Here is a 19,164-nt window from a genome sequence, read left to right on the forward strand (position 1 = left end):
TGATAAAGATAGCTTTCCACATCAGATCATGTAAACAGTTGGCTACTATATAAGCTGCAGTTGGCACTCATGTTTCCATTTTCTGAAGTGCGGAGGAGTCGTAGAGGTGAAAAGCAACGTAGAAAATGGGTACGTCTATGAAGCGTTTGCAACGTCCAATTTACCTTTCGCGACATGCACACGAAGTTACTGTGCGATATTTCTACACCACGACACAGCAATTCGACGCCGCGGGACCCGTCGCACCCCCTCTATAGCTGTCTGGCGCCGGCGCGCCAACCCGACGCCACGGGACCCGTCGCAACCCATTTTATAGGCATCTGGCGCCGGTGGACCCGTCCCACCCCCTTCTGTAGGTATCTGGCGCCGATGAACCAATCTGACGCCGGTGGATCCGTCGCACCCGCGTCTATAGGTATCTGGTGCCCGTGGACCCGTCGCATCTCCTTCTTTAGGTATCTGATCCCGGTGGATGCGACGGGTGCACCGGCTCCAGATTGGTGCACCGGCGCCAGAGACCTATGGAAGGGGGCGCGACGGGTCCAATGGCGTCAGATTGGTGCGCCAGCGCCGGATACCTATAGAAGGGGGTGCAACGGGTCCGCCGGCGCCAGATACCTATGGAAGGGGGTGCGACGGGTCCACCGGCGCCAGAGACCTATGGAAGGGGGCGCGACGGGTGCGCAATAACTTCGTGTGCATGACGCAAAAGATAGATGGTTGCAGCCGTTTGATAGCAGTGGTCACAGGACGCTTTGCTTTTCATCTTTATGACTCTTCCGCGTGTCTATTTCCTTCTTCGTTCGCCTCACGTTCGTAGCATGCCGTTCTCAGAAATTGGAAATACTCATGCAAACAGCTGCTCAAATAGTAGCAAGATGTTTACGTGATCTGACGTGGAACGTTATCTTTATCATTAGGATGATGTCTTTCACGTCATTTTATGTTAAAACATCATTCTATGATAACTATTGAGGGAAATCAGGAGGAATACCCATACTTCGAGTAATGCTTTCAAATAGTATATACATTAATCTGACATCGAAGGAGTGTTTGTCGCTGATGGTTGAATATTCTCCAAATGTAGAATTGAGGCGTTTAGAAGAAAAGCTTCGTAATCTTTCGCCTTAATTTATGATTTTAATTTAAAGAAGAGAAGGAAAGCGTTGTTTAAAAAAATCTAATTTTACAGAAAACACTATTACTATTAACTTTCATTGATCAGTGAAGGGGAGCGAAGCTAAAACCACCGAAAGTCTGAAGTCCGGCTTTAGCCGGACATTCAGACTGGTATATATATATATATATATATATATATATATATATATATATCATGATACATAGTAACGAGCTTAGTCAGTGTGTGTGTGTTTGTATGTGTGTGTTGTGTGTGTATGTGTGTGTGCTTGTATGTGTGTGTCGCCGGCGCCAGATACCTATAGAAGGGTGCGCGACGGGTCCAACGGCGTCAGATTGGCGGTAGGACGGGCGAGAGCTATAAAGTGGGGCCGACAGGTCCACCGGCGCATAAGGTGGGTGCGAGTAGGACGGGTTCACCAACGCCAGATTGGTGCCCCGGCGTCAGATACCTATGGAAGGGGGTGCGACGGGTCCTCCGGCGCCGGATACAAAATACAAAATAGGGTGCCACAGGTCCACCGCCGCCAGATAGCTATAAAGTGGTGTCTGACAGGTCCACCGGCGCATAAGGTGGGTGCGACGGACCCCGCGGCGTCGGGTTGGTGCGCCGCGCCAGGTAGCTATAAATGGATTGCGACGGGTTCGGCGGAGTCAAAATGATGCGCAATAACTTCGTATGCATCGTCGCTAAAGGCAAATGGAACGTTGCAGCCGTTTCATAGCCGTGGCCACTGGGCGCGTTGCTGTTCACTTTTATGACTCCTCCGCCTGTTCATTTCCTTCCTCGTTCGCCTCAGGTTGGCAGATTTCCTTCCTCAGAAAGTGGAAACATTCATGCAAACGGCTGCTTAAGTAGTAGCGAACAGTTTACATGATCTGACGTAGAACGTTATCTTTATCAGTAGGATAATGTCTTTCACGTCATTTTATGCCAAAACATCATTCATTCATAGTTGTTGGGGAAAACAGGAAGAAAATCCATACTTCGAGTAATGCTTTAAAATTGTGTCTATATTATAATGGGATCGAAGGAGTGTTTGAAGCTGAAGTTTGAATAATCTCCAAATGTAGAACTAACGCGTTTAGTAAGAATACTATGCAAACTTTTGCCTTCACTTATAATAAAAAGATGGAGAATGACTGTTAGAGATACACAACTCAAATTCCACAGAAAACGGCACTAATATTACTTTTTGTTGATCAGTCCGAGGTCGGGTTTTACCCGGACGTTCAGACTGGCATTTATGTATACGACATTTTGTGAACGTCCTTCATGGCTAATAGTTGAGACTTCAGGGACTTTTTTGGTGTTCGACTTAATGTTCGCCTGTGCACCGTTCAATAAGAAATAACATGTAAAATCGGAATTTTGATTGTTCTCAAAATATAGAATTGGGTTTTAGGAAAAATTCTATTAACGCTTTCTTCTATTGTTTTGCCCGCAAATTTGAGCATAGATGAAAGATTTTATGGGTTTTTTTCCTAAAACGCGTCAGTTCTATATTTGGAGAACAATCAAAATTGATTTTACATCTATTTTTCTCTCAAACCTCCACAATTTGGGAACATTATTCGAAGTATGAGTTCCCTGCATTCTCAACTATTAGTAATGAATAATGTGCTATCACGAAATGTCGTGTCGTAAATGCCAGTCTGAACGTCTGGCTAAAGCCCGACCTCGGACTGATCAACAAAAAGTAATATTAGTGCCGTTTTCTGTGGAATTTGAGTTGTGTATCTCTAACAGTCATTCTCCATCTTTTTATTATAAGTGAAGGCAAAAGTTTGCATAGTATTCTTACTAAACGCGTTAGTTCTACATTTGGAGATTATTCAAACTTCAGCTTCAAACACTCCTTCGATCCCATTATAATATAGACACAATTTTAAAGCATTACTCGAAGTATGGATTTTCTTCCTGTTTTCCCCAACAACTATGAATGAATGATGTTTTGGCATAAAATGACGTGAAAGACATTATCCTACTGATAAAGATAACGTTCTACGTCAGATCATGTAAACTGTTCGCTACTACTTAAGCAGCCGTTTGCATGAATGTTTCCACTTTCTGAGGAAGGAAATCTGCCAACCTGAGGCGAACGAGGAAGGAAATGAACAGGCGGAGGAGTCATAAAAGTGAACAGCAACGCGCCCAGTGGCCACGGCTATGAAACGGCTGCAACGTTCCATTTGCCTTTAGCGACGATGCATACGAAGTTATTGCGCATCATTTTGACTCCGCCGAACCCGTCGCAATCCATTTATAGCTACCTGGCGCGGCGCACCAACCCGACGCCGCGGGGTCCGTCGCACCCACCTTATGCGCCGGTGGACCTGTCAGACACCACTTTATAGCTATCTGGCGGCGGTGGACCTGTGGCACCCTATTTTGTATTTTGTATCCGGCGCCGGAGGACCCGTCGCACCCCCTTCCATAGGTATCTGACGCCGGGGCACCAATCTGGCGTTGGTGAACCCGTCCTACTCGCACCCACCTTATGCGCCGGTGGACCTGTCGGCCCCACTTTATAGCTCTCGCCCGTCCTACCGCCAATCTGACGCCGTTGGACCCGTCGCGCACCCTTCTATAGGTATCTGGCGCCGGCGACACACACATACAAGCACACACACATACACACACAACACACACATACAAACACACACACACTGACTAAGCTCGTTACTATGTATCATGATATATATATATATATATATATATATATATATACCAGTCTGAATGTCCGGCTAAAGCCGGACTTCAGACTTTCGGTGGTTTTAGCTTCGCTCCCCTTCACTGATCAATGAAAGTTAATAGTAATAGTGTTTTCTGTAAAATTAGATTTTTTTAAACAACGCTTTCCTTCTCTTCTTTAAATTAAAATCATAAATTAAGGCGAAAGATTACGAAGCTTTTCTTCTAAACGCCTCAATTCTACATTTGGAGAATATTCAACCATCAGCGACAAACACTCCTTCGATGTCAGATTAATGTATATACTATTTGAAAGCATTACTCGAAGTATGGGTATTCCTCCTGATTTCCCTCAATAGTTATCATAGAATGATGTTTTAACATAAAATGACGTGAAAGACATCATCCTAATGATAAAGATAACGTTCCACGTCAGATCACGTAAACATCTTGCTACTATTTGAGCAGCTGTTTGCATGAGTATTTCCAATTTCTGAGAACGGCATGCTACGAACGTGAGGCGAACGAAGAAGGAAATAGACACGCGGAAGAGTCATAAAGATGAAAAGCAAAGCGTCCTGTGACCACTGCTATCAAACGGCTGCAACCATCTATCTTTTGCGTCATGCACACGAAGTTATTGCGCACCCGTCGCGCCCCCTTCCATAGGTCTCTGGCGCCGGTGGACCCGTCGCACCCCCTTCCATAGGTATCTGGCGCCGGCGGACCCGTTGCACCCCCTTCTATAGGTATCCGGCGCTGGCGCACCAATCTGACGCCATTGGACCCGTCGCGCCCCCTTCCATAGGTCTCTGGCGCCGGTGCACCAATCTGGAGCCGGTGCACCCGTCGCATCCACCGGGATCAGATACCTAAAGAAGGAGATGCGACGGGTCCACGGGCACCAGATACCTATAGACGCGGGTGCGACGGATCCACCGGCGTCAGATTGGTTCATCGGCGCCAGATACCTACAGAAGGGGGTGGGACGGGTCCACCGGCGCCAGATGCCTATAAAATGGGTTGCGACGGGTCCCGTGGCGTCGGGTTGGCGCGCCGGCGCCAGACAGCTATAGAGGGGGGTGCGACGGGTCCCGCGGCGTCGAATTGCTGTGTCGTGGTGTAGAAATATCGCACAGTAACTTCGTGTGCATGTCGCGAAAGGTAAATTGGACGTTGCAAACGCTTCATAGACGTACCCATTTTCTACGTTGCTTTTCACCTCTACGACTCCTCCGCACTTCAGAAAATGGAAACATGAGTGCCAACTGCAGCTTATATAGTAGCCAACTGTTTACATGATCTGATGTGGAAAGCTATCTTTATCAGTACGATGATGTCATTCACTTCATCGTATGTGAAACATCATTCTGCGATAACCGTTAGGGGAAACAAGAGGGAATCCTATACTTTGAGTAATGATTCCAAGTCGTATCTATATTACATTGGTATCGAATCGAAAGAGTGCTTAAAGGTGAAGTTTGAATGTTCTCCAAATGTAGAACTGACGCGTTTACAAAGAAAACTATGATCTTTAGCCTAAATTTTATAGAAAGTGTTACTTACTTAGATACTTACATAGATGGCACGTCTTCACTGAACGTGCGAGCCCCAGCATCTCTTCCACTCGTTTCGTTCCCGCGCCATTGCCATCCAAGATGTTCTCAAGCTTCGTGAGTGACGTTTACGACGTCCTTGAGCCGTATCCAGCTGAGCTCTCAGGTGGTCCATCCGTGTAACGAACACGTCACCCCATCTCGTTGGCGGTCTCCCTCGAGGGCGTTTAGCATCTCTTGGGATCCACCCTAGCGTTCTTTTAGTCCATCTATCGTCGATTCTTCTCATGATGTGACCGGCCCATCTATGTTTTGCTTTCGATACATATTCCGCTGGGTCGCGAAGACGGGACATTCTTCTTAAGTTGGAGCTACGAAGACCGGCAAGGTGTTGTGTGCGCCGGTTAAACTTCAGGAGACATCTCTGAAGGGCTCTGTGGGTAGTAAGTAGCTTCCTGGACGTGGCAGCGCTGTCTGCCCACGTCTCCGCTGCGTAACAGAGCGCTGGAAGAACTGTCGAGTCGAACAGATGGGCACGAAGATCTTGGTCCGTCAGTTGGTCCGCAGCTTCCCTGACAGCTGCGAATGCTGCCCATGTTGCTCTCATTCTTCTATTCAGTTCTTCCTTCAAGTCGTTTTCCATGTTCATAGAACTTCCGAGGTATACGTATGACGAAGTTTCCACAATTTGGGAGCCTTCAAGTTGTACTCCTCCGTCCTCGCAGTGGGCGTTCTTTATGAACTGTGTCTTCTTTCTGTTTATTCGTAGTCCTATTCACTTCCCTGCTTCGTTCAATTCGTTGAGCATCGTTTCCGAGAAGGGCATGCAGGTCAGCGTCTGTGGACACTGTTCTCGCGTTTTAAGTACATAGTCTGAGACAGTCTCCATGGCGAGTCGTGCGTGTGTCGCATTGGTCCAGAATCAATGACGTCCTGAGCAACCTGGGATTTGATCGCTTCTCACCGGTCGCCATACCGTCCGACGTCTGAGACGGCAGGGCCCAGTATGCAGGGTACTGAGGCAGTGAATATGCTGGAGTGGCAAAGAGACTTTTCCCCAAACTAAGCAGCCATGCCACGGCGAGCTTACCTTTCACCACAGGTCGTCGCCCAACCTATATGGATCTGTGAACCACCTTGCGACATTTTGCCAAGACGGTGGTGAATATTAGCAGTGGTTTACTCTTAGCTAGGCTTCCGATTCCGAGAAGTCGGAATGTCGAACTCCTTCTCAGCTTGGGAGACCCTGCCGGAGGACAAACCTCCGCTGTGCATCGCAGTTCGACGCCCAGTGTCACCTCCACGCCACTATGAGGCGGTAAACCGTTGTGGAGGAAAATGTTACTATTATTAATTTATTTTCTTTAACCAGTGATTGCGAGCGGAGCGAACACAACAGAAAGTCTGAAGTCCGGCTTTAGCCGGACATTCAGACTGTATATATATATATATATATATATATATATATATATATATATATATATATATATATATATATATATATATATACCAGTCTGAATGTCCGGCTAAAGCCGGACTTCAGACTTTCTGTTGTGTATATATATATATACCAGTCTGAATATATATATATATATATATATTCAGACTGGTTATATATATATATATATATATATATATATATATATATATATATATATATATATATATATATATATATATGTATACAAGATCTGAAGCCATGAACCGAATTTTGAACGCAGATACTTCGGAACATGATACCGGAAACATGTTTCGCGCGATCATATCATAAAAAAGGTCTAAATAAAACTACTTGACAACTGCTGTTTTGCAATTTCGATCACAAGCAAGATAAGTACCGAGTGTGACAGGGAAACGGGAAATTTTGACTGTTGTAGTGACATCCCTTAGTACTTGGTAGACAAATGAGAGTGGCATCCTTCAGTATAAAACTGCTCTCCAGTTAGTAATCATGGACCTGTAGATCGGTTCTCAACGGGCATTTGCTGTGAAGTCACTTCAAAAAGTCGCGATAGTGCGACTGCTGCTCAATGGCTCAGTTTTCCCATAACTTTAACATGTTGGATCTTCACTAATTCAGTATTCCAATCCAACATCTTCACCATTCATTCACTGATGGCGTGGCAACTTGGAACGCGGGGGTGACGTCCTAGATTGTGGCGACGTCGGAATTCCCGTTGAACAGCAGTCGCACTATCGCTATTTTTGTAAAAATTACTTGAAATGCACGTTGTGAACTGATCCATGATTACTAAACGGCAAGTAGTTGTATACCGAAGGATGCCAGTTCAACCTGTCACCAACTCTTTGGGGTGGAACACTACACTCAAAATCTAGCGTTTCCTTATGCCGCGTAGTGTTTCAGTCAAAGTATAGATCCAATCAATTCATCGATTTCTGCGCCCTAGACTTATTTTCATCTAATTCCCATTCTGCATTTTATTTTATTTTTTAATTTTTGCAATAATGTCTTTGTTTCATGCTATTTGTTTGCAAATACGACAACTTCCTTTGTCAAAAATGTGAGTCTCATCGAATCTACGACTTTTATGTTCATTCTCTCCAGATCCAATGGAGCTTTTCAAGATGTCCTTTGGAGTATGCTAATTACGAATATGAATGGTATCTCAGGCGAAAATGTCGATTCACTGGTTTTCAAAAGCAGTTTTCCAATTTCAGTGGAGTATCTCCTACCTTTTACTGTTATGGGTACGTTTCGAACAAAATATTTGATCCGTGGTAACCAGTGTTGCAAACGATAAATGGAGATGGACGTCGCAATACGTTGTCATTTCATTTTCAAGTCCAGTATCGTAAATATTGAGACTATGATTTTGGATGGAACTAGTTTCGTGTCAAGCAGTTATATCGGAGCAGGGAGGGTATGCCATCAATTTAAATATTAGTACAGAAACATACAAATAAGCATGAAGGATAGAAGACAGTCACAACAAAAATGTGGAATTTGGCATTGAGTTGATGCTTGCTTGCAAACAATAGTAGCAAATAGCAGAAGACTTTCAGAAGAGAACCTTGCGAAAAAAAATGGACATTATCGATACACGTATCGGTGTTTCGATTGACTTTGCTCGTACGGCATTTCATTGATGTTCGGAAGGAACTGAAGAACTTACAAGGAAAAGAACTATGCGCACATTGAATTCGCCGTGAAAAAAGCGGAAATTGCGACTTTTGAAACTCAGAATGACATGAAGAAGAGAGTGGATCAACGGATACCGAGTTGCCCGTGAGCGTGTTCTTACGATAATATAATAAGAGTTCTCAATATAGAGTTCTAATGCTCCTCTCAGAATATTAAACAAATGCGACTCGAAATTCCATAAGAGTATATATCTCAATATCAACATAATGCATTTGGAACGAAAGCAGATATGTACCTGCAAGTGGTACATTGAAGATTGTCGGTTTTTTTTCAGATGAATTTGACAGAGGGCAGTACGCAGAGAGATTTAGAGATGTCGGCTGCTATGGGTTCTGTTGCAACAAAAACAAAAACATCTCGCTTTAGCGATCCCAGGAGAATACGTGGAAGATAGCAAAGGTCCACCGTAAAAAGAGGAAAGAACTATTGAATATGCCGTTGATAACAATTGGTGACAAGCGACAGAGAGACGAACAAGTCGAGATTCGTTCTGCTTCTGCTTCTTCGTGAGTGGTACCAACTGGCTAGGAAGACGATATGCACCAGAGATCTTTAGAGTCCACGGCGACGATTATTGATACCATTGTCATTGTGCATTGTCTTGTGTTACTTAACCTAATCGGCAGGCTGATATTGACGTTATTGCCCGCATCGTGCCTAAGGTGTAGGGGGTCAAGATCGAGCCGAATTTCCTTTCTTGAGTTCCTTTTTCAATTGATCCAAATTATTGCTTCGTGGTCAATAACTGTTCTTACATGAATCCCCGGACCGAAGTCTAATGGATTGAGATCCGGGCTGTTTGCGTTGTATTGATGGCTGAAAAGACATGACCCAATTTTCGTCTCCGAATATCGAATTGTCTTTCTGGCTCCGTGTGCAGGAGCTCAGTCCTGTTGGAGGATCAGTGTTGGTGCTGTTTTTAGGGCAACACAGCTTTGCCGAGACCTTCAGTTTTAGCTTTGTCGTTGATATTGATGATTTTTTGTTGATGGAAATCAACCGTGTTTTCCCGGTTGCATTGATGCCGCCCCTTGCCATCAACCTTTTTGGAAAAAGACTCCTCATGACAAGTTTGAGTTTACCGTTACTCTTCAAGGCTGGGCTGGAAACTCGTCTATTATTCTGGACGTTTTCGGCCAATTCAATGGTGGAAATCTTCTCATCTTCCTCTCAACGTTTTCGCTGCGACAGACCTTGAAAGAATCAAACGGTTTCTTGCATTCATTCTTCCATTTCTTCTTTGGTTGGTCGTTGAAAAATTGTCCTACTACTACTACTACTGAGTCCTATCTCGTTACGGACCATCATCTGGAGAGATTTCTGAGCTATTTTGTTGAGGCTAGTACCAAAATACCATTTCTTTGAACCCTTTTTTTAAACGATTTCACCTGCATTAGCATCCTTCAAGTGTTCACAGTCTATGTCCGCAGCGACTTTGTTTTGACATCAACGTTTCCATGATTCTTCCATTTTTTAATAATCTTTTGGACAGTTCGAAGCGGAGTCTTGAGCCCAGCCGCAATTAATGATGACTTCATTCCACTTGCCAGCAAGCGAGCGATCGCTTCTCAAATAGGGAAACCCTTCATTAACCTTAAAACAGATTTCAGAACGAAAAATAGTCAAAACAAACATAGTAGTATCAAGCATAGTAATAGCAAATCAGGTACATCTGAAATCTAATTTAGGCTCAGAAATACCGAGGAAGATACTCACCTATACTTTTTCGACACCCTGCATATGATCGTTTTCCTGGATTTCAGCGGTGCGGACCACACTGATAAACCCGTTTCGATGATGAGAGTCGGAAGCTGCCAGCAGAGTTAACTGCGTTGTTTTCGAGTGCAGCTGCTTTACTTCGATGACTCTTCTGATCATTTGAACAAGCACTCAGTCATGGATTGACGAGGCCGAAATCCGGTGTGCTCGTTGCGCATTGTTTCTTCGTGACGGGAGGTAAGCCAGTGAAGGATAATCCACTTAACACGTAGCAAATAGCACGCAGCAAAGAGATTCCTCGATAATTTTTAGAACGCGACGCATAACTCCTTCTAGATCATAATTTCACGCTGATTCCACCAAGTCACTCCAACTTCGTCGCTGTTCTTTGGTGGCCGTGGTGTATAACGATTGTTGAAGGTGTACGAATTTAGTAGTTGATGGCCTTGGCGGTTCTGCAAGGTGGCGAAGTGATCCCTCCAAAAAGTTTTGTTTAACCAACGGCCATCTCATCCACTACTGTCAAAAGTCTGCTAGTGCTGAAGACGAATATTTTAACCATTCAAAAACGAGCATCTCAAAGCAGTGAAGAACTGGACGGTTGTCATTGCCGATTGCGAGGTCCAAAAATGCACTAAATTTTCAAGCTCTAGCCTGAGAACTCCCATTCCTTGCTCGAGCTGCTCTTCAGACGTTGATGGGGTTGACCCCTGTCACCTAAGGTGATAGGATCGATGACTCCTTTTGGAAGTGGAAATGAAGAGACCCGACTGTTCATATAACTCAAGCAGATGACTGCAGTTTTCCAACGTGTGTTCCGCTGGATTATACTTTCTTAGAAAATGGGACTGTTGTTCGAGTCCCATCTTCGCATTCGCATCGACTTCGACAATGACCATCTTGCCGACTGGGTATTTTAGACATCAACGCATTGAGCTTACCGTGGTAAGCGTCCACATTGTTTTCCTTCAGTATTTTTCATAGCTGCATGAGCAAGCACGATCAGTTTGTACCTTCTGCAATCGTGCATTCCTAAAGGGCGCCCCTGACGACGTTGGTGTCAACTCCTCCACTGAGTTGTTGTAGTCATTACTCACAGCTATTGTGAAGCCTCCCACTTTCTTTTCACTATCACCATCGAAGTAGATGGTGCAGTCTTCGCTGCTGATTACAAGGCGTTTCTTGCAATGCAGCAAACAGTGCATTTATACATGTTGCAGTGATCGCAGTTTGTTGAAGTTTACTTGATAATGTGTGGCGCTTCAGTATGACAAAACAAGATGGTTTTGCCAGAGATTTCACACTTCCTTTTACCAGATAACCTTTCAAGTTATAGGCATTGGCACTGTGCTGAATGAAATCACCTTTTTGCAATGTATATAAATATTGGCTCGAATGAGCCTGATTTCGTTTACTTCAAGTAGGAACATCGCAAGTAAGTAGCAATCAGTCTCGCATGAATACCCTAATTCAATGATCATTCTGGATATCCGCTTTGTAATAAGTGTCAACAAGACGAAAAGAAAAGGTGCAAAATAGTGTTGACAAAAATTGACTGCAATGTCATCCAGCCCAACTGACGGAGGAGATGCTACTGATCAAAGATCTCCTTGCTGGGTTCTACGGCGACTAACGTTTTCTTCTGCGCCGTCACTAATATGACGTGGATTGAGAAAATGACACAAAATAGCATGCCCATATTAATCATAATCCGAAGATCTTATCAAGTCTGTTTAATTCCCATGTGTTGCCTCATTTTACTGAGAATACTGAGTTTCGAATTCTGTTTCCAAAGCGGTCACTGGGAGAGTCGAAAAGAAGAAGGAAAACTTTGGAAGTGTCTCTTACAATGAATTACGAGTATTGAGCAATTTACTATTATCTCCAAATAAAATGAGAGTTAAGTACTCCTACCTAATTCATGACACAGTAGAGTATTTAAGGATCTTACATTCATTTCAAAATATTGCATTTAGAAATGAGGCTAAAATCTAGTGATTACTAGTTAGCCCAGTTTTAAATTTACCAAAGAGGGAAAAAGTGTGTTTATCGTAACTTTTTGTTAGTTTTCGGATGCATTTCATGTTAAAGTTTTAGATATCTTGTCTACGCGAAGTATGAGCCAGTACCACTCACTACCAGGTCTCCATTCAAAGGCAACGCAGCCTATTTTGCTTCAAACACTTGCGTCAACTACTTTTTATTGTTAACAATTTCAGGCTTCACACGCAGATATCTGTTGGTGTACTGGATCCATTCATTCCACTGAATTTGCGTTTTCATAACAGCATGTTTTCCTCTTTGTTCAGTCTAGAATATAATTTCAAACTCTTTAGCAGAGCCAAGCGTATAGTTGGAAAAAATCCCTCCTAAAAACGACCCCCCTCGCACACCCTCCCAAAAACGACCCCCTCGTCTCGTTCCTACCAGTATAGCTGCCCACACAGCAATCAAAATTTGGGTATAATAAAAGGAATTTAAAAAGCAAATAAACGCCTAATAAATAAATTAAAATAATTCGATATAATAATAAATAATGAATTATTTTAAAAAATAGTAATGCTACAAGTAAAACAAAATATATGTTGTAATACAGCGATATTAATAGAATAAATAATAACTAGAAATTATATGTTATATCCTCCAGCTGGGCGGGGGGGGGGTGAGGGTTTAGGGTTCCCCCCCCCCCCAAAAAAAATGGGGTTTAAAACCCCCCCCCTCCCCCCCCAAACCCTTCCCCCCCCCCGGGAAAAAAAAAAAAAAAAAAACTTTAAAAAAAAAAAAAAAAAAAAAAAAAAAAAAACCCCAACCAAAAAAAAAAAAAAAAAAAAAAAAAACAAAAACAAAAAAAAAAAAAAAAAAAAAAAAAAAAAAGGAAGGGGGGGGGGAAAAAAAAAAAAAAAAAAAAAAATATCCTCCAGCTATATTTGCTTGGATTAGCGCGAGGTAGACGTTACTGCAAGAATTACAAGTGAGTCAGTATATATGTAGACATATAATCTAAAAATATAAGTGAGCTCTAAATGTGTATTCGGCAACACAATTGTACTGTTTGACATTGATAAAGGGATGATCAAAAGTTCAATCCCCGACTGAACCATTATTTTTGCAAAACAAAAAAACAGCTGGAAAAGAAGGAGAGCACGTTTGAAAACAACTATAACTTAATATTGCCCATGTTCGACTGTCTTTGAATCTCGGCATGTTGAAACGTAGTTTTAACTGATTTCCTTGAGCTGTAGCCAAGATTGGTATCGATCTTTATTAAACAGCGGCTAACGTTTCGGCGATATCGCCTTCGTCAGAGCCTGGAAAACTCAAAGCCATTAGTGACCTATCCCCTCAAGCGCCTCATCACCCTACAGAAAGCACCCAAACGGTAAGCAAACTCAAACAGCAACACATAGGCTAGTACTTACCTCATTAGCTAGACTTGTTAACTCAGCAGACCACCACGTACCACAACTACGAGTCACAAGGGTTTTTATATAGGGACCTTAATAACTAAAGGTATAACTTAATAACTTTCACACTATTTCCAATTATTAACAAGCAATTTTACTCATCGACAATGGAAATGAACGAATGAGAGTTCGATCCCCGCCGGAATCTAAATTTTTGCGAAACCGAAAAAAAATCACTGAGGAGAACATTTCACCTGAAATTTTTTGAAATTGTATTTAGAGCACTGTTTGCCACATTCAAATGTAATGTAGAGGTTATTTTAGCGACTAAAACCAGGTCTTAATTGGAAATTACTGCTGGACAGGTCGAAATTTGCTAGCTTGAAATAAACATGAATAACACACTAAAGAAGAGACGGAGGAAGATAAGGGTGGCTGCGTTCTGTAGAGGAGGATTTGCGCTATGAGACGGTTAAGAAATCGTGTGCAGGGACCCTCTGGTTTCTTTGAAACCTAGTTGAGAAAAGCTGAGAAATTTAGCATTTTCTCAACTTTTTCTAAACTAACTTTTTCAAGAACTAAAACTACCCGTGAAAAAGTAAAAAACAATTATGATAGCAAAAATCTTTCGCTACAACATACTTCAAACCGAATTCGTTTTTATGTACTATGAGCTGAGTTATGGGAATTTGTTTGAAGACATACAGATTTTGACGCGTTGCTGAAAATCTGAGATTTCGCACTTTTTCGCATTGCAAGATTAGGGTAGCGCCGTTGAAAAATTCGATCCTATATTTTGAAAGAGCATCAGGGAAAACCCTTGGCTGCAAATTTTTGTCTCTGTAGGTGTTCTGGTTCTCTCAAAAGCTAGTTGAGATAAACTGGAAAATTTGTGGCAAAAATCGGGATTTTTCTCAACTAAGTTTCAAAAAGACTGAGAAAGCTAGAGGCACCAAGCTTTGCAGAAATACAGAAGAAATCTCTCTCTACAGATTGCAGTCAGCTTTATTGCATGAAACTTACTTTGAGCGTCGATATTCAGAAACTCGTGGGGCCAACTTTGTACTAATTTTAACCCTAATTGCGCCTGTAGATGTCTTTTTTCGCTCAGTAGCAGTATCAGAATTGCTTTTTCGACTGAAAGTAAGAAATTCGTCACTGTCGGATGAGAAATGTGTTCTTTAAATTCTTTTACGCTAAATGCAAAAATAGCACCTTTGGCAGGGATTGACTTCTGACCGTCACAATAAAAACAGCGCAGCATTGCGTTGAGCCTTCCAATCACAGCATTTAAACAGCATCAGCCGTTATTTCAAAGGAGGATGTAATGGCCAATTAACAGATGTCCTTATCGAAGTCTTTGTAATCGCGCATAAATAAGCGATCGGTAGGGAAAGGTCATGCATAATGCACTTTATCTGCAATACACTTATCAACTTGAGCCAGCGTACTTGCTTTTAACTGCAGCCATACTTCTACTTTTACTTAGTGCTCTCACACTTCTGTTAGCTCCTGAAGATCTCGTTTGTCATCAAGCTTGTCATCCGTTCCTAAGCGAATTTTCGACGCTACGTTTCCGTGCAACTGCGGATCTTCTATATATTGAATTAGCTGTAATGGAAGAGTACTGAAGCTATGAAGATTGCCTCCTATGGTCTCTTAGTACTCAATACGAAGTCACCTCTGGTTAGTTTCATTTCTTTCATATCACTTAGTAACACACAATTTTGTAGTGCTTAAACTTGATGCAGGGGAAACGTTCCCGGTTCTACTGCCGCGGAAGAAGTTTGCTTTTGCATCTGCGGAAACAAAATCCACGTTCAACTCTTTATCGCGCGCGCAGCTCTGGTGACTTCAACCACGAAAAGCGCCTTAGAAGGAAGCTGCGTCGTCAACTGCAACAAGACCGCGGTAACGAGTGGACGTCAAGAGCGATGGAGTTTGAGAAGGCGTGGGAGGACAGGAACTTGCGGAAAGCCTATGCTCTACTAAAACAGTATAGCGGCAAAACGAAAAGATGTTCGCTTGTCCTCAACGCTGCCAATGGGGTAGCTGTCGGTGAAGCAACCCTTCCAATTTGGAGGAAACACTTCAAGACCTTACTGAACCGGATAGCACCGTCAGCTCCTGAACTCGAACACGTTCATAGACCGACGTATGCGGTTAACGAGGGGCCACTGACCGAGTCGGGGGTCCTGGTCTGTATTCAAAAAATGAAGAATGGAAAATCTGGTGGAGACGACTGGATTAGCGCAGAAATGTTAAAATATCTTCTTCCGTCTGGGATTCGTGAGATGACAAAGATCATCCGTTCAGTATGGATAGACGAAAGGACACCTGATTCGTGGCGACACGCTATTATAATTCCCCTCCACAAGAAGTTATCCGTCACGGACCTCAGGCATTATCAAGGAATCTCTTTGCTGCGTGTTATGTACAAGGTCTTGCACATAATCTTTTTGAACCGACTTATTAAGCATCGTGAAGAAACAACGCGCGACGAGCAAGATGGCTTTCGTCCTGGCCGATCTACGATTGACCAGGTGTTCATCGTCAGGAGAGTGATCGAAATCTGGCAGCGGTATTCGAAGCCAATGCAACTAGCGCTTCTGGATTTTGAAGCCGCGTTCGACTCTCCTCACCGAGGCCATCTTCTCAACGCGCTCCGCGCCGATGGAGTACCAGGAAAGTTCGTTCGCTAGCTTGATGACATGAATCAACGAACAACTGCTGCAGTTCGAACACCAGCCGGATGTACAACACCGTTTGAAGTGGTAACTGGAGTAAGACAAGGGGCAGTGGCAGGATCTTTCCTGTTCAGTTTCGCAGTCGACGACATTATGCGAAGAACAGTCGACCAGTGTCCTGCCGACATTGTCTTAGCACCATTAGGGTGCCCCTTGACTGACCTCGAGTACGTCGACGATGTCCTTATATTCGCGGAAAGCAGTACGAAACTTCAACATGTTGTCAACCTTGTATCGAAGGTGGCTGCAGCCTATGGACTACGCCTAGAGTTTGATGAGTTCTGTTACCTAGGCTGTACGCTGAAGAACAATGGCAGCTACGAGAGCGATGTTCAGCAAAGATGCGCTAAGGCCACTTCTGCATTTAACTCCTTAACAAAATGCCTGTGGTCGACCCCCATCACCAACGAAGTCAAGCTGCGAGTCTACCTATCCGCAATTCGCCCCATCATGATGTACGGATCGGAGACTTGGGCAGCACCATCAACGGTTATGGAGAGGCTTGACTGCACGGAACGAAAGCTGCTTAGACGGCTACTTGACTACTTTTGGCCTAGGGTATGTCACAATGAAGATCTTTATGCAGAAATTGATGTGGTATACCGGCGGATGACACGTGGAAGACATCAACATTTTGCACCGCCATCGAAAATGGCTAAAGTAAATCGTTTTCGCTTCTTTGGTCATATATTAAGGAGACCGGCAGATCGCCTTGTTTAAAGAGTGCTGAGGAGTTCGTCGGGTTCGAGCTGGAAGAAGCCACCTGGCCAAAAACGGAAGTTCTGGACTGAGGTGGTGAAAGAGGACCTGAGGACATTCGGCGTGGATAGGCAGTTCAGGCGAGACGTAAGGTTTCGCAGAATATGGAATAGCGACGAATGGATTGATTCTGTGCAAGCTCTCGCAGAAGATCGAGAAGGTTGGGCAGAGCTGTGTTCAAGGACGGCACACCTCGGCGAAGATGCGGGTAATCGCGTCAGGCGATGACATCAACCCGCCGATTAAGTCAAGTAAGTCAAGTAGGAAACATCAGTAAAACCTGAAATAAAATCGTCGGAAAAGTAATGTCTAGGAAATATGTAATGGTCAGATGGAAATGCAGGAATGCATATTTCAATCTATTGCACTTTTCCACATTCTTCTGTTCCTCTTGTGTTTCCACAGTGGTGCCGATCAAGGTGCTCTTCTGGAAGTGTCATATAACGCCTAAATAGGAAGCCTACTGATTACTCGAACACTTCTGTACGCTCATTCACTTCTTCTTTAAAAAAAAAAACTGCGGCTGTGCGGACTTAGTTCACGACTTCAAAAAATGTTTAGTTAACGATAGTTTAGTTAATAAAATTTAAAAGAAAACTTTCAAAATGTCTCTGCAATCGAAGGACTAATCACTTGCACTGTTTTGCAAATCTGGAAGTAAACATTCATGCACAGTATACATAAAAGTTTATTTACGCTCATTAACATATGACAGAAAATAACTTGCCTTGCCAAACCAACATACATTGTAACGTAGCTTTGGACAATGGTGAAAAGGAAGACTGTTCGCCTATCATGTGCACGGGGATGGTTCGACACCTTACCGGTGGAGAGTTCATCATCATGGAGTATTTTCGTGACACACACACAACACATACACATACACATACATACATAAATAAGTAACTAAATAAATAAAAATATATATATACATGCTTCTTCTCTGATGACATACGGCTTCAAACTCATGCTGAACATGACCTACTTGTCATAGTCGGCGGGTGTTATTGCCTAACGGGGTTGCGGGCATCTTCCCCGAGGCGCAACACAGTTCTACCCAACTTTGCCGATCTACAGCTCGCAGGGAATAAATCCAAGGCGACTTTTCCATATCCTGCGATATTTAGCGCCTCTTGTGAACTATCCACATCAAACGACCTGAGTACCTTCGGGTCGACAATGTCCGACAGTTCAACCTAACGGAAAGAAGTTGTTAGCAAAGATCCATGCTCCCCTTAATATTTGGGTTGAGCTTTGGCAGTGTGCTGAATAGCACCTTTCTGCAATATCTGGGTAACCACCCCCATATAACTGTGGGAATTATTTAGTTCTTAGGTGCCAAGAGCGTAAACTGAAATGCCTGGTTCTGTTTAGTGTAAGGAGGACCACTGGAGGCAGATAACAATCAGACTGAGATACAACATGTTAATACGACACCGAACATGTCAATATCAAACCTCAGCAAAGATGAGATAGTTTTATGAACAATCGTGCTTGCGTGACAACCATATGATTTCGGTATCCATATCTCATCTTTTACTTGCCCTATTAGTCACTTATGGATAATGCATTTAAAATGTATTTTGTTGGCAAATACATGCATTTTCTTGAAAAAGGGAACTTTTTTTCTTAAAAGAAATGAGGATTACTAGGGGTACGTTGCTTTAGATGATCTGTGTTGAGTAGTTTTTTCCATCACCGTCGACTTTTTTCCGTCCAAATCCTACCAAATCGACATCGTGCGTTACATAACACCGCCCGACCTCCTTAGCATTTGCATGTTAACGACCGGTTCCAACTGCTGACCCTTCGAACGGCCTTAATTACACTAGCCGAAGTGAATCGATCGGCCTCGGCCTTGCCTTTATCTGCCTACCAAATCTTCCTACCTTCTCTACACGACCTCGTATTCTCATATTTACAGCTTAGTGACGTCTTGATCTTTTGTGGGACAAGACCAAATCATCCTGTGATTTGTTTAGAA

General features: G+C 43.3%; 4 protein-coding genes across 5 annotated transcripts; 3 read left to right on the top strand and 1 right to left on the bottom strand.

The window, feature by feature from the left end:
* Positions 1–5,425: 5,425 nt before the first annotated feature.
* On the bottom strand, positions 5,426–6,037 carry RB195_018615 (uncharacterized protein; the record flags this gene model as incomplete). The annotated part of the gene is made up of 1 exon (XM_064186130.1): positions 5,426–6,037. One exon carries the CDS (start codon positions 6,035–6,037, stop codon positions 5,426–5,428), a length of 612 nt encoding a protein of 203 aa, XP_064042011.1.
* Positions 6,038–7,854: 1,817 nt separating this feature from the next.
* Positions 7,855–12,643, top strand: RB195_018616 (uncharacterized protein; the record flags this gene model as incomplete). The annotated part of the gene is made up of 4 exons (XM_064186131.1): positions 7,855–7,910; positions 7,975–8,097; positions 12,368–12,412; positions 12,490–12,643. The coding sequence occupies 4 exons, from the start codon at positions 7,855–7,857 to the stop codon at positions 12,641–12,643; spliced, it is 378 nt and encodes a 125-aa protein (XP_064042012.1).
* A 2,776-nt stretch (positions 12,644–15,419) lies between these two features.
* Positions 15,420–16,376, top strand: RB195_018617 (uncharacterized protein; the record flags this gene model as incomplete). The annotated part of the gene is made up of 1 exon (XM_064186132.1): positions 15,420–16,376. The coding sequence occupies one exon, from the start codon at positions 15,420–15,422 to the stop codon at positions 16,374–16,376; it is 957 nt and encodes a 318-aa protein (XP_064042013.1).
* A 9-nt stretch (positions 16,377–16,385) lies between these two features.
* Positions 16,386–17,141, top strand: RB195_018618 (uncharacterized protein; the record flags this gene model as incomplete). 2 transcript variants are annotated; one of them, XM_064186134.1, is made up of 1 exon in its annotated part: positions 16,386–17,141. In XM_064186134.1, one exon carries the CDS (start codon positions 16,386–16,388, stop codon positions 17,139–17,141), a length of 756 nt encoding a protein of 251 aa, XP_064042014.1. The 2 variants fall into 2 exon arrangements, with proteins under 2 accessions (XP_064042014.1, XP_064042015.1); XM_064186133.1 differs by having other exon boundaries at positions 16,515–17,141.
* Positions 17,142–19,164: the final 2,023 nt, after the last annotated feature.

The sequence above is a fragment of the Necator americanus genome, chromosome II (assembly GCF_031761385.1).
Source record: "Necator americanus strain Aroian chromosome II, whole genome shotgun sequence".
NCBI lineage: Eukaryota > Metazoa > Nematoda > Chromadorea > Rhabditida > Ancylostomatidae > Necator > Necator americanus.